This window comes from Phalacrocorax carbo, chromosome 16 (assembly GCF_963921805.1).
Source record: "Phalacrocorax carbo chromosome 16, bPhaCar2.1, whole genome shotgun sequence".
Taxonomy (NCBI): domain Eukaryota; kingdom Metazoa; phylum Chordata; class Aves; order Suliformes; family Phalacrocoracidae; genus Phalacrocorax; species Phalacrocorax carbo.
The window spans coordinates 2,062,934-2,076,433 of NC_087528.1; the positions used below are offsets into that span (position 1 = coordinate 2,062,934).

The following is a 13,500-nucleotide window of genomic DNA, read 5'->3' on the forward strand; positions in this document are numbered from 1 at the left end:
AGTGACGGTTTCCGGTGGGGCCTAGCTCTGATTGGGCGGCGGGGGCACCACTTCCGGCGCTGCTTGGCTGGGGACTTCGGCGGCGGTCGGTGAAGGTGAGAGCGGGGACGGGACGGGACAGGACGGAGGCGCTGGGGCGGTGAGCGGCCGGAGTACCGGGGATGAGGGAGGGGAGGGAGGAGGAGGAGGAGGAGGAGGGAGGGAGGGAGGGAGGGAGGGAGGGAACAGGGAACAGGCTAGGGTGGGCCTGGACTTGAGGGGGACGTGAGGCCGCGGTGAGGCTGGGCTGAGGAGGGCCCCCCCCCCCCCCGTCCCGGTAACCCCCCCCCCGTGTCCCGGTACCCCCCCCCCCCGTCCCGGTACCCCCCCCGTGTCCCGTTCCTCCCCCGTTTCCGCATCCCCCCGGTGCCCCCTCCCACCCCAGCCCGCCCGGCTGGGTGCCGCCAATCCCGGCCCAGCACCGTCCTCCCCATCCCCGCGGTTGCCAGTCCCTGCCTGCTCCCCTCCCAGCATAACCCACCTGGTGTCACCTCCCCCCAGCGCAGGCCGGGAGCATGGCGGGGCGCAGAGCTGCCATCAAGGCTATCGACTGGGCGGCCTTCGCTGAGAGGGTGCCCCCGAACCAGAGGACGATGTTCAATGCCCTGAAGACCCGCAGCGATGCGCTGTCAGCCCGGTGAGTGTCTGCCTGGCTCCCGCACAAGGGGCGCTTCAACCCCTTGGCTGAGCTGTTCGGCCTTGGTGGTACCGGCTCGAGCCGGTGGCGGTAACAGTGCCCTTGCAGAAGTGTCCTGACAGGCATTAAAACAGGCCACCCTCAGGACAGCTGGTGGCTTCTGTTTGGCAAATCGTTTTTGCTTAATTCTACCCAGAGTAAAACAATAACTGCAACTAAAAAAAGCAGTTCTGTGACTGCTGTTTGCTTTGGCGCATTCAAAACATTTTGCAAGCTTGGTTATTCTGTGAAATGCTCTTCAAATTCATGAGCCTCTCAAGTGCTTTGGCATCCGCTGCTTGATACAGATGTTGTTGGCTATTACAGTTAACTTTGCTCGTTGCCTGTAGTTCAGTATTGTGAAAACTGCCTGCTCTTTCCTTCCAGCTGCCCCCAGAGGTGCTGCAGAGCGGTTTGAAGCAGAGCAGGGCTGCAGACTGAACTGTCCTTGTCCGCAGAGCGAAGTCTGTTTCAAGGGCAGAGGGGTTTGCAGAAGGGGTTCCTCACTGTATGTTGTTGACGGAGCTGAAAATATTTAAACTAAACTTAGCAGGCCATGTTGACGCTCGGGAAAGTAACTGGGGCAGAGAGTAGACGGTGGCGCGGGGTTGCTTCCAGCGCTGGCTGTGACTGCTGTCCTCCCTCTCCTCAGGATGGCCGCTCTGCCGGAGAAGCCCCCGACCATCGACTGGGCTCACTACAAGGCAATTGTGGCCAAAGCTGGCATGGTGGATGAGTTCCAGAAGAAGGTCAGTCTCTTTGCCAGCTGGGTGTTGTTCTTTTGGGAGGTTTGAATGGGGAATGTCTTTGGTGTTGAGAGGAAAACACCCAAATTGGCAGAGGAGGTTGATTTTGGCTAGCAGGCGCCCCAGCTTTGCATCCTGCCAGCCTCGAGGAGGCCGCTTCGGTGCCATCTCTCAGGAGGAAACCTGTGGCACTGTATGGTAGAAAGTTGGTGAAAGAAAACTTGGTAAATCATTTTGGCCGCAGGGGTGAATTCTCGGGTGGTGCCTCTCCTGAAGCTCAAAGTATTTCTCTAACTCACTGAACAGAAGGTGGCGAGTGTGGCTCTGCACGCTGTGAATCGTGTAAAGCTAGCGGGTGCCTGCAGGGGTTGCTGTCCTCTTTCTAAGCACGAATTGAAAAGCACAAGTGAGGCTTTTGCTGAGGGATGTGTGGTGTTATCAGTGGCACAGTGAAAATTGGCCTCCCAAGCCTGGGAGGACCTGCTGACCTCAGGTGGATCTGGGAACTTTGTCTTGGGGGAAATAAGTCTGTGATATTGTAAGTCTTTGGTATTAGACTTGGAATCATTAAGCTTGGAAAAGACCTCTAGGATAACCAAGTCCAACCCCCACCCAACACCCCCAGGCCTCCTAAACCATGTCCCCAAGTGCCATGTCAGCATCTTTTTGAACCCCCCCAGGGACAGTGACTCCCCCACCTCTCTGGGCAGCCTGTGCCAGGGCCTGACCCCTCTGGCAGGGAAGAATTTTTTCTTCATATCCAAGCTAAACCTCCCCTGATGCAGCTTGAGGCCGTTTGCTCTCACCCCAAGTCTCATCGGCTTCCTCGCTTCCTCACTTCCTCACAGTGCTGTGCTTTGGTCTCGACGGTGCTGTGATGAATGTGTGTGCTGTTACGTGTCCTGGTAGTGGCGTGCAGTGCAGAACAGGTTGCTTTAAGCTCACACGTGAGCAGCGCTGCTTGTGACAGACACGGTCAAGCTGCAGTGATCCATTTAGGAAGCTCCGTTAACTTACGCTCCTTTGAGTATCTCCTAGGGAGAGAGGAGGGAATGCTCCCCTGCTGCTAGGGAAAATGACCCTGGTTTGAAGGATTATTTCAGTCAAACAAACTGTATAAAAATTTTCTCTTTCAATGCACAGTTCAGTGCGCTGAAGGTTCCTGAGCCGGTGGATACACAAACCGCCAAAATTGACGCCCAGGAGCGGGAAGCTGTAAGTGTTTACGCCATTCCCTAATGCCGGGGTTGTCTCTGACTTCTGTGAAGATGGGAAGGGGTGAGGGGGAAGGGGTGTCCTGTGCCTGCATCTGCGCAGGCCGGGCAGCCTGAGCTAGAGTGTGGCTCTGGTCTTCGCACATGTCTCTATCTTTTGTCTAAGCCAGAGGATCTCTACACGTGGAAGGGTTTGGCTATTTGGGATTTGACCAAGATTCTGTCCTCTTACCTAGTGTAATGAAGGTGAATTTTAATGCCAACTTAAAGCATGGGGTTGCAGGCTCACTCTAGGTCGCTGTCTTTATCGTAACCATACTCACCACGCCCTCTGCTTCCCTGCAGGCAAAGAGCACTGCTGAATACGTGCAGGCTTCCAAAGCTCGTATTGCCCAGTACGAGCAACAAGTAAGTCTGGACTTTGCTTAGTGAATATTCCCTTTAACCCAGCCTGGCACACACCTTGCTCTTACCTGTGTGTGCTTTGCTCTTTCTTGCTGACGAGTGACTTGTAACATGTTTGTTTCTGCTCCCACTTCAAGCTTCAGAAGCTCAGAAGCATGATTCCCTTTGAACAGATGACATTTGAAGACTTGCACGAAGCCTTCCCTGAAACCAGGCTGGACAAGGAGAAATACCCATACTGGCCCCACAGGCCGATTGCTGACCTGTAAACTGGTCTGGAAGCAGTTTGTCTGACGACTGTCAGACTCTGTGATCTTCTAAATAAAGCGTTTTTCCCTCCTGTTTGTGGCTTAGATCCTAGACCTGAGGTTACAGGGTTTTCAGAAACGTGGAACAATACACAAACTTGCAAATAGCCCGGTTTTCCTGGATTTTGTCTTTTCTACCCGTGAGCTTGTTTCTGTAGCAAGGACCAAGCTCCCAGCTAGACCTGCTGATAAAACTGAGTCCTGTTGCGTCTTCTATAATGCAAATAAACTGTCTGTTCGCCTCTAACCGCACGGTGCAGGGAACGTAGTAGTTCTGCCACTGCTGGCAAGTAGGCACTGGGAAGGTGAATGTGTAAAGCCTTTTGAGGTGCTGGAGCGTATTTTGTCGTGATCTGTGAGGCGACTGGAGTTAAGTCTCACAGGCAGGGGTCTAGGGCTGTGGTTTAGGTTGGTTGTGATGGTTTAGGTGCAGCCAGTTGCAGAAGGAGTTGGAGTGTAGATGGGTTGAGGTACATTTAAAAAAAAAACAAAATTTAAACTTTTCTTTTTTTAAAACATCACAAGTGTCACCCCGTTAATCCTGGTGATCCTGTTGTTCTCTCGGTCCTGCTTTCCCGAACGATGTGGATCTCACTGAAACTCATGGAAACAATAGCGCAAACGCTACAGGCTTGGATTGTTTTACTTAATTATCTGAGGTGGAATTCTTAAACACCTTTCCCCAGATGGAAATGTCTCCACAAGGGAAGGGCATTAACTCCCTTTTCTGACAGTCCTGTTTGTGGTAAGAATTACAGGCTGATGAAATGAAGGTGTTATTCCCTGATTTCACAACTGGTTTATTCAAATACCTTGTGTGCTGGTTTTGGCTGGTTTCTCAGCCAAAACCAGTGCACCTTGCTAGCCCACGGGATACTTTAAGAACATATGTAGTTCCACTGAACTAGAGTACAAAGCACTAAGTGTGCAGGTCTCGTGCCTTGTGGGTATGTGGGGTTTTTTTCCTTTTATTTAGGCAACTGAAACTACCGCAGCTCTTTGAATCAAGCAGGAAAAAAATGACAGCGGAGGGATTGGAAGAAATACAGTGGAGAAAGACTGAAGGAGCGCTGTGCAGAGCGGGTCTCTAACTGCTCCATTTTACAGAAATAATAGCAAAAAAACCCAGGAAGAGGAAGAAGTGACCACAGAGAAGCACTTTCTCCACAACCTGCAGAAATAGGCCCTGCTCCTGCGGTTGCCGGCGGGGATCTTTCCTGGCTGGCTGCCCTTTTTCCTGGGCCGTCCTGCGCAGGTTCGGCGGCCGGGCGCCCTCCTTGGCGAGGTGTTTGGTGGTCTGCGTGTCCGTGGCTCTCGGCGGCAGCTCCCTGTGCACGTCTGCAAGGAGCAAACAGCACGTGTCAATGCAGGGGGGTCGGGGGGGGGACCGACACTGGGGCGCTGGCTGCCCTGAGGCAACCCACCCTCGCTCAGAGGAGCCTGCAGCAGAATGCAGGTAACCTGACCTACTCGTTTTTAAGAGCTGTTATGGGTTGCTTTAGCTTGCTGGAAGCTTCCAAGAACCTTGCCTGAGTGTAGGGATGTGTGCTGCTGGTGCAACAGCAAGGAGGTGTCTGACACAGCCATGATCATGAGCAGGAAGGTGCCTAAGAAGAACAGCACTGCAGAACAACATGAAAACAAAGCAAGCCCTTGATGACTGTCGTCGTTTTCTTGCATCTGGAATCCCGTCCGCATTCAGTTGCCTGGTGGGGAAGAGGGGAAATTTCTGGCTCCAGCAAGGGATAAAGCCTGGCTGTTCATGACTTCAGTGTTCATGGACGTGTCCAGAAATGCCCGAAGACCTCCCTTAGAGCTGGTACCTGGGTAAAAATCAGTTCTTATTCAGTAAAGATGGGTACCTGTTACAGGTGGTTTGTTGGAGGAAGCTGGAAGGATGTTGTCGAGAGTCAGAGCTAACAAGGAGCTGCCGAGGATGGTGGCAATCTGGAAATTGATTTTCTCCTCGAGAGAGCTGGGTCTGAACGACACAGCTGGAAGGATGTTGTTGAGAATCAGGGCTAACACAGATACAGGGCGCACGTTAGGAGGATCAGGTTCAAAACATACAGAGTGGGTCGTCTCTGCACGGAAATCTGTTGAAGAAGATGGGCAAAATTGAGGTGAGCAGGAGATAACCTGCTGTGTTGGGTGAACGCTTGGTCCCTAATGTAGAAAAGTATCTTGTTTCATACTATTTTTTTTTTTTTGGTGGCAAACCAGTGCAATATGATATGACAGTACTGCCATACCACATAGGTGACCACGGAAAATTCCCCGTCATCCAGCTCTTCTATGTATTCAGTGATGCTCAGGTTGGTCCATCAGTCAGGAAGTAGCTCTGGCTGTCCTTCATCACCTCAGCTGATGTCCGTCTCGTCTTCATGACAAGGGCTGTTACTGCTTGGGCAGGAGGGAGGAGTTGCAAAATTTAGGCATTATTAGAGGTCGGTTCTTTCCTCTCCCTTTCCCTCGCAACCAAGAGTGGGTGCGGATGGGGAAAGGCAACGTTTCACGTGCTGCTGGGGTTTCTTCGCTCATCAGGGAGAAATTAAAAAGGACTCTCGTGAAGAGGCTTGGCTGGATCTCTGGGAATGCAGATCGGAGGGGGAATCTCCAGTGAATTAGGACAGTTGTCCCTTGCGGATGGGAGCTGGAGGGTTTTGCGTCACCTCTGCTTATTTTTCAACCCTTCCTGTTGGGATGAACTCGGACTGCAGTTTGGATGCCTGAAACTGTCCTTAGTTTCCTCTCATTTCCATGGCTTTCAGGTATGTTTAAAGATCAGTCCTGCATAACCATGTGTGAACGAGCAGCCTTGTTGCAAGAAGCCTGCTAGTCTCTTGGTTTGTAGAGTCCAGTCCCAGGGAGGGGGACTTGCCACAGAACATCCAGATGCTTCCAGAGATGTTGCTGGGAAACGTGTCAAAACAGAATGACAATGTTTTAGCTCATTTTCCCTGGTGTTACATGACCTCAGCCCCACTAACCAAGTGTAAGTGCGCGGTGCTGCTAAGGGAACGCCAGAGTTAGCCAGGGTCTGGCTCATCTATTCCTCCTGCAAATTTAGCCCAGCTCTGGTAAAACTCAGCTTGCCGCTGTGGCCGGGTAGAGGAATGAAGCTATGCTCAGGTTGCACGTCTGGGTGTCAAAGGGGAACTTGAGGCTCACCAAGCCGCACGATAAGGTAACCTGGAAGGGCTGGGTGGGGTTGAAGCTGCCGTTGTGCAGGACGGACACACAATCCAAGTTTGAGTTTTGCCCGTTCACTCTGGAGGAAAGAAAAGTGGCGAGGGACTGAGCTGCAAGACACTGCAATGCTCTACGGGCTCACAAAAGCCGGGCTGTAAGCATCCTTCTGGGGGGGGCTCTGCACTGTCACCCAGCCATGGGAGGCAGCAGTGAGGAGAGAAAACCTGCGGCTTGAAGAGGGGCTGGTGAGTGCCTCTGGGCTAAGGTTTGTAGTGGCTGAACTCACGTACAAGACAGCTGGTTTTCCCCCTCCGCCTCCTAGAGAAATGTCTTTCTCTCTCCCCTCTGCTTCCCACTCTCACCCGGGGCAGGGCTCGCTGCTGGCTCTGCCGTGCTGCGGAGCCGCCTCCCCTCCCTTGCCCCAGCCGAGGAGCTGGCAGCGGCGCCCGGCCCTTGGTCACACGCGCAGTGGTCTGTCCCCTACCACCAAACTGCTACGGGTCATTCCGTTCCACGACACTGCTGGTCTCCGACGCTTCCTCAGCTTCAACTACGGCCAGATTTCGGGAGATGTTACAGTATGACAGAGCCACAAAGTGCTTTGTATGAAACTGTGGTCGCCTTTAAGGTAACTTGCGAGGTTCTTGGTTACAGAGAGCTCATGGGAACAACTTTTAACAGTATGAGTTTATCCCGTTTCCTACAGTAATACCAACAGCTTGCATCCATTGCATTTCTCTTAAGCCAGTGGATAAAGATGAAAGGGGAACCTACCGCTCTAAAATGAAGATGTGGGGAGACCAATACGCACCCGTGGGCAGAACGACTTTGGAAATGTTACAGAAATCCTGCGGGTGCCAGGTTGCCAAAGTGGTTTTCCGCTCCTGGGGGAAGAAGCTGAAGGAGAGAAATGAGCACCGGGCTCGGCACCAGCTGTCGTGCTGGGCATCACAGGAGAGAGACGCTCTCGAGGGACCTACCGGGTACAACATGGAGTAAAACGTGACTGCCTGGAGCTTTTCATCCTGGAGAGACCAAAGGGAGGATATTTAGGTCATTTCCTTAGGCACATCCAATGCAGAGCCCAGAAGCTCTCCCCTGTTGTTCTTGCAGTGGACAGCACAGGTTGCAGAAATTCAGCTCAGGAAGAGAGCTCAAGTATCTTGGTCCTACAGCTGAAGAGAAGAGGGAGCATGTGATCCAGTAATTTGAAAAAAAAAAAAGATTATTGTTGTTAACATTTACCTGCCAGTGCCCTGCAACTGCATTGCTCGGACCAGGCACTCTGCGCAGCTGCTTCTAGAGCCTGGTATAAAGCTTTGTTTGGCTGTGCCTGCTTCTGGACTTCTTCCTGGAAGTGCATGGAAGAAAATAATCCAGATCTTCCAAAAATGCTTTCCGACAGCAGAAAGCTGAAGAAGGGGAAGCCAGTTCTCAGCCCCATGTCCTTGCTGGCCCAGCCCTGCCTGGCAGAAGACTCAGACCCCAGCCTAGCAATCACCCCGCTTTCTGTTATAAAGACTCGACATGGGGCTTGGGTCCTTACCACCAGCATAAAATCCATCTTCACTTCCAGAGGCTCCTTCAAGTTTGTTTTGGGCAGTACGTGTGCGTGCAGCTTGCTGTGAGAGGAACTGGTCAAGTGCTCAACAACATCGTAGCAGGGACAGACGTACCTTGGAGCAGCCCCTGCTAGGGAAAAAAATCCACTTGAATCAGGAAAGGATCAGGCAAGATCTCAACCTGAGGGAGAGAGTTGTACCAAAAGAGAAAGGGTGTGGAGCTGTGGATATGAAAAACATCACGAACACGGGCGAATCGATGCGAGAAGTGATGAGAACAGAATTCCTCCAAGCTTTTCTGTCCCTCTTGAACTTACCTGTCCCAAGCGATAAGGTGAGGATCGCTATAAAAGCTCATCATCTCCCGCTTCCAAAGGAGGATGCAAATGGTACCGTGTGTCTTATGAACAGCTCCAGGACACGTCATCTGTTATGTAGAAGTTGATTTGATATTTATTAATGAGGGTGGATATTTTGTAAACAAAATCTAGACTTTTTATGTATTTACTTGCATTTGAAGGAAGAATTTGCTAATGGTTTGATGCACTCAGCTGGCTCTTGGGAAGAGGCTTTAGTTGCGGCAAAGGAAAAGTAAGTCATTAACAAAAAAAAATTCAACAATTTGAGGGAGAGGAAAAGAAAGGGCCCATCTCCACAAATCGTGTCTCATTTACCAGGCTGCTACTCCTCTGAAATGGAAGAGGAATTAGTGCTTGTGCATCGTGAGGGGTGCCGGGGAGGCAGAGGAGAGGCCGCTCTCCTTCGAGCCTGGTCCTGTTCCCCAGCAGCCCGGGATGCGGGGTGTTAGAGCATGTCCCCATTTCTCAAAGCACTGAACCTTTCAGGCACCCACTGGTTTTCTGTTTCTACCTCCTTGCTGATCTCCCGTGCTCTCGAGGTGCTGCTCCAAGTCCTCGCGGTTAAGATGAAAGACCCAGAGGGTTTTTTTTATATCTCCATCTGTGTTTCCCTCAGCCGCCCTCTTCTCCACCACTCCCTCTTTTCTGTGATGTGATTGTAGCGATACCTTCAGGTGCTTGAAGTGACCGTTCCCTTGAGGGGAGCAGCTCCAGTTCATGTGTGCTTGGTAAGTCCCATCCCACTGGCACATCGTAGCCAGCACCTTATTACTGTGGCCTCTGGTTGTGTCTAGGTAGGAGGTGGGAAGCGTGTGGACCATAAGACAGGGTTTGCCTCAGACATAAGGGGCACGAGGAGAAGCAGAGGTGGCCGCTGTGACGGGGCTTGAGGGCTGTGTTCGTTGCAGGAGCTTACGTTGGTGGCTGACGGTGTCACTGGAAGTGGGACAACGTTGAGCCCCCAGAATGGTGCTGGAGGTGACTCGGCCTCCAGCCATCCCTTACGTCTGCCAGCAGCTGGTGGGATGCGAGCGCACATTTAGGTTGGGCATTAGGAAAAGGTTCTTCCCCCCGAGGGTGGTGGAGTCCTGGAACAGGCTCCCCAGGGAGGCATCATGGAACCAGCCTGGCGATGTCCAAGAAGCACTTGGACAAGGCCCTCAGAGACACGGTGTGAATTTGGGGTTGTCCTGTGCAGGGACGGGAGCTGGACTTGGTGATCCTTGGGGGTCTCTTCCGACTCAGGGCATTCTGTGATTCTAATGGGAGCTGCAAATCTATCCAGTTGCTCTGCAGACTTTTGGTAGCCGCAGCGCCCTGTTGCAGCGAGGTCCTCGGCTCCCCTGCACCCTGCGCAACGCCCCTCCCGCAGCAGCGCGCACAGGCGGGAGGGAAGCCGGGTCCATGCGAGGCTGGGTGAGGCGACGGGGTGACTCGGGTGCTCAGCGAATGCCCTCCCTGCGCGGCACCCCGCTTCTTCCCCTCCCCAGCGAAGCACCCAAGCCCTGGCTGCGGGACCCTCCCCCGGCTCCAGCGCAGCAATGGCAGCTCCCCTTGATTTCCCCGGGGCTGCAGCAGCGGACGGTCCGTCCCCAGCCCCCATCGCGCCCCCAGCCCCCGGGGTGCTCCGGCAGCGCACCCGGGGTGCCCCGGCGGGGCCGGGGGAGGGTGGGAGGCGCGGGGGGTTGGCAGCAGCGCCGGGGGGGGTCTGGGCTACCGGTGACCGCGTGGCCTAATGGATAAGGCGTCTGACTTCGGATCAGAAGATTGAGGGTTCGAGTCCCTTCGTGGTCGGCCCTTTTCCCCCCATTTTTAGACCCACGCCCGCTTTCCACCCTTCCCCCTTCGCGCCTCTTCCCTTTATTGGGGGGGGGGGGGGGGGCGTGGGGCGGGGGGAAAAAGCGCTCCCAGGCTTGCTCTCGGCCCGGCCCGGCCCGACTCCGCGTCCCCCCGCTGCGGGTCCCCCCGTGGGTTCCCCGCGGGACGGCGTTTGCAGCCCCGCAGCGCACGGTCCGGCGGGGCGGGCGGGGGCCGGGGCCGTTCCCACGGGCCGGGGGAGCGGCTCCGTGCAGCCCCAGTGGCCTAATGGATAAGGCACTGGCCTCCTAAGCCAGGGATTGTGGGTTCGAGTCCCATCTGGGGTGAGCACCCCCAATTTTTTGCCAGCGCCAACCCTGTTTCCGCGCTCCTTCTCCCCATTTCAGTGCCGCCAGCCCCTGCCCCGCCTCCTGCTGCTGCTGCCGCCCGTGGGTGCTGGCTTTGGCTGCCCGGTGGGAAGATGTTTCTGTTGCAGATGTCAGTTAAGGCGATTAATGCAACGGGAGAACCGAAAAGCGCAAATAAAAGCGCTGCCGAATGTGCGTATGTGGGCACAGCCGCTGGAGACGGAGCTCACCGAGGGGGAGGTTGGGGTGGGCCGTGACGGGCGCTTTGGGGCAGCTCCAGGCTCCCTCACTGTCCCAACAACGGCTGCACGCAGGCTCTACACGATGCCGTTGGGCCGATGTGGTTCTCTGCGCCCGGCCAGTGGTCCCAGTTTAGACCTCATGAAAAAAGGAAGCAACGAGGAGCGGCTACAAACTGCCCCGGGCTTCAGCGCAAAGGCGGATGCTTTATCCGTCCGGTCCCGCACGGCGAGAGCTCAAGTGAGGCTGTTACAGAGCAAGTAACAACCAGCTTTTCCTTGGGACCTGCTACTGAAAGGATGACTTTTGAAGAGGTGTTAACGAAAGGATGGTTTCTGGAGGGGAAGGCGCATCCCTCACTGGCTCCGCTCCATCCGCCCAGACCACGGGCACCTTTCGAGGTGTCCCAGAAGGTGCAAAAGCAGAGCAGTTAAAGCTGTGGGTTTTTTTAGCAGAGCTGGGTCTGTGCTGGGCCAGGGCTGAGCAGGGAATTTCAGCTGCATTTTTACCCCCTCCAGGTGCTCCCTGTGTCATCAACTCACCCCCAACAGAAAGCTGACTGATGCTGGGCGATGACTACCTTGCAGGTGCCATGCAAACCTCTTCCTGGAGCAGGATAAGCTCTAATGGGAAGGAAGCTTTGCTCCTCCACCAGAAACCACATCTCTGTGAGGGATGGGTGGCTGGGGGTCGTGCAGTTTGGCTGTGCTGCTCTGGGACCAGCGTCCTCCATGTAAATGCCTTTGGGATAATGCCCTCTCAGGCTCATTGCATTAAAAAGCTGTGTGGAGGGCCTTTTCCTGCGGAGTTAATGGATTTTGAAAGGCAGCTGCGGTCAGGGTGATATCATCCTAGTAAAACCTAAAGCAAAGTTTCTTTCGAAGTCATTTTCTCTGTTAGGTGTGGGAGGAGATGACTCTGCCTGGAAAGCGGCAAAGCTGCTGAAGCACCAGGCGCTGGACCACTGTCAGCCCCAGGCAGCTGAGCTGCAGGTCTCTGTGCCGCTCAGCAAACGCCTGCTTTGGGGGCTGGGGAAAGGGGCTAAAGGGGTGTCTCCAGGCTGGTATTACCTGGGACCAGTTGACTTCCACCTCGCTGGGTGACCAGCTTCAGGGCTGGGGCTGAAAGCACAGTGAGAGCATATTTTCTACATCCTTCCTACAAGTTGGGACAGCATCAAGTGGCTCTTGGGGGCTTGTGTTTGCTGCTGGGATGTCCTGGTGACAGCATCGCGAGGGGCCTGGGCAGCTTCGCTGCGGGGGCTGAGGGACTTCCATCAGCAGTGGCAGCACCAGGTTTTGTTCCTGCTGCTTCTCTCCTCTCCTGCCCCTGGAGCAGTAAGTCTCAGGTGGCAGAAGGCTGGACCTGTGCTGCTCCTTGTGAGTGGGTTGGTCTTGCTGGCTGGTGGGCAAGGACCAGGGTGCAGAAAGGGAAGGAAAGAGCGCCAGGGTGAAATGCTGCAGTGACATGAGGCTTCCTCAGGGCTGCGAATCCCCTGGTGCTGGGCGAGAGTGGGCAACCACTGCCAGCAACAAGGAGCCCTGCCTGCACCCTGGGGTGAGACCCCGGGTCCAAGGGACACTCGGCCACAGTGGGCTCGGACCCTTGGCCCCCGCTCTGCAGTCAAGCACTGGACCTGCTTATCCCCACCACACACCTGGCGCGGTGCTGCCCCCCCATCACACCACCCTCTCCCCCCCGGCACCGCTGGGATTTGCACCCTATGCCCCCTGGTACCCCCTACACTCTTGGGGGGGGCGGGGGTGGATGGAGCTGGGGCAGCTGCTGCCTGCTCCAGTTCATCTGCTGGCTGCTGCCGCCCACCGCGCTGGGAAGCTTTGCACACCTGCAGAGCACAGGTGCTTGTCTCGTGCAGCCCTTTCTCTCTGGCATGTGTCTGCTCAGCTTTTCTTTCACGGACACATCAGAAGACACGTTGGCTGAAGCTGAGCTGAACATACCCCAGGAACCACCATGTCCCCAAAACCTCCCATGGCTGTGGAAGAGGTTAAGAAGCCTTCCTGCCCTGCACCCAGCTTTGGGAAACTCATTTTTTAGGCTTAGATGAGAACCACAGGTTTTGGGGAGAAGCGACGCTGCGCTGGGGGTAGAACGCAGGAGGTCTTATTGATAATGAGCAGGAGTTTAACAAGGCCCGTGGTCTTTCTCGCTGTGTCACACCGTTATGCTGCAGCAGTGCCTGTCACCAGCAGCCCATTGACACTGTGACCGCCTCACCGAAGGCTCTCACTGAAAGGACGGGTTGCCTCCAGGGTCCCGGCTGTCCCGGTCCTCCTTCCTTCATGCTGGGAGTCAAACACTCCTTCCCTCCCACTTAGGGCTCATACACAGCCTCGGCTGGACGTGCCGGTCTTGGCTTTGCCTTTGCCTGGGGCCGTGGCAGGGAAGGCCTGGACTCGTGTACCCCCAGGAGCTGGAGGGGGGGTGACCCCAGCTGCTCTGTGTTGGGGGGTGGGGGTGTCTCCTGGATGGTCTTTGCCCTTTCCACTTTTGGGTTGCATTTGTGTTCTGAGTTGCTGGCACCATCGGAAGCACGGCTTGAGCAGCGGGCAGCAAAGCTGGTAGCGGGAGGG

At 54.9% G+C, this 13,500-nt stretch overlaps 1 protein-coding gene and 2 non-coding genes across 4 annotated transcripts; all 3 read left to right on the plus strand.

The window, feature by feature from the left end:
- Positions 1–2: 2 nt before the first annotated feature.
- ATP5PD (ATP synthase peripheral stalk subunit d) lies at positions 3–3,422 on the plus strand. Of its 2 annotated transcripts, none has more exons than XM_064466838.1 (6): positions 3–95; positions 541–676; positions 1,368–1,464; positions 2,605–2,676; positions 3,021–3,083; positions 3,218–3,422. In XM_064466838.1, exons 2-6 carry the CDS (start codon positions 555–557, stop codon positions 3,347–3,349), a joined length of 486 nt encoding a protein of 161 aa, XP_064322908.1. In that variant the 5' UTR covers positions 3–95; positions 541–554; the 3' UTR covers positions 3,350–3,422. The 2 variants fall into 2 exon arrangements, with proteins under 2 accessions (XP_064322908.1, XP_064322909.1); XM_064466839.1 differs by having other exon boundaries at positions 546–676.
- Positions 3,423–10,222: 6,800 nt separating this feature from the next.
- Positions 10,223–10,295, plus strand: TRNAR-UCG (transfer RNA arginine (anticodon UCG)). Its single transcript has one exon. It is a non-coding gene; the product is annotated as a tRNA-Arg (tRNA).
- Positions 10,296–10,572: 277 nt separating this feature from the next.
- Positions 10,573–10,645, plus strand: TRNAR-CCU (transfer RNA arginine (anticodon CCU)). The gene has a single exon. It is a non-coding gene; the product is annotated as a tRNA-Arg (tRNA).
- Positions 10,646–13,500: the final 2,855 nt, after the last annotated feature.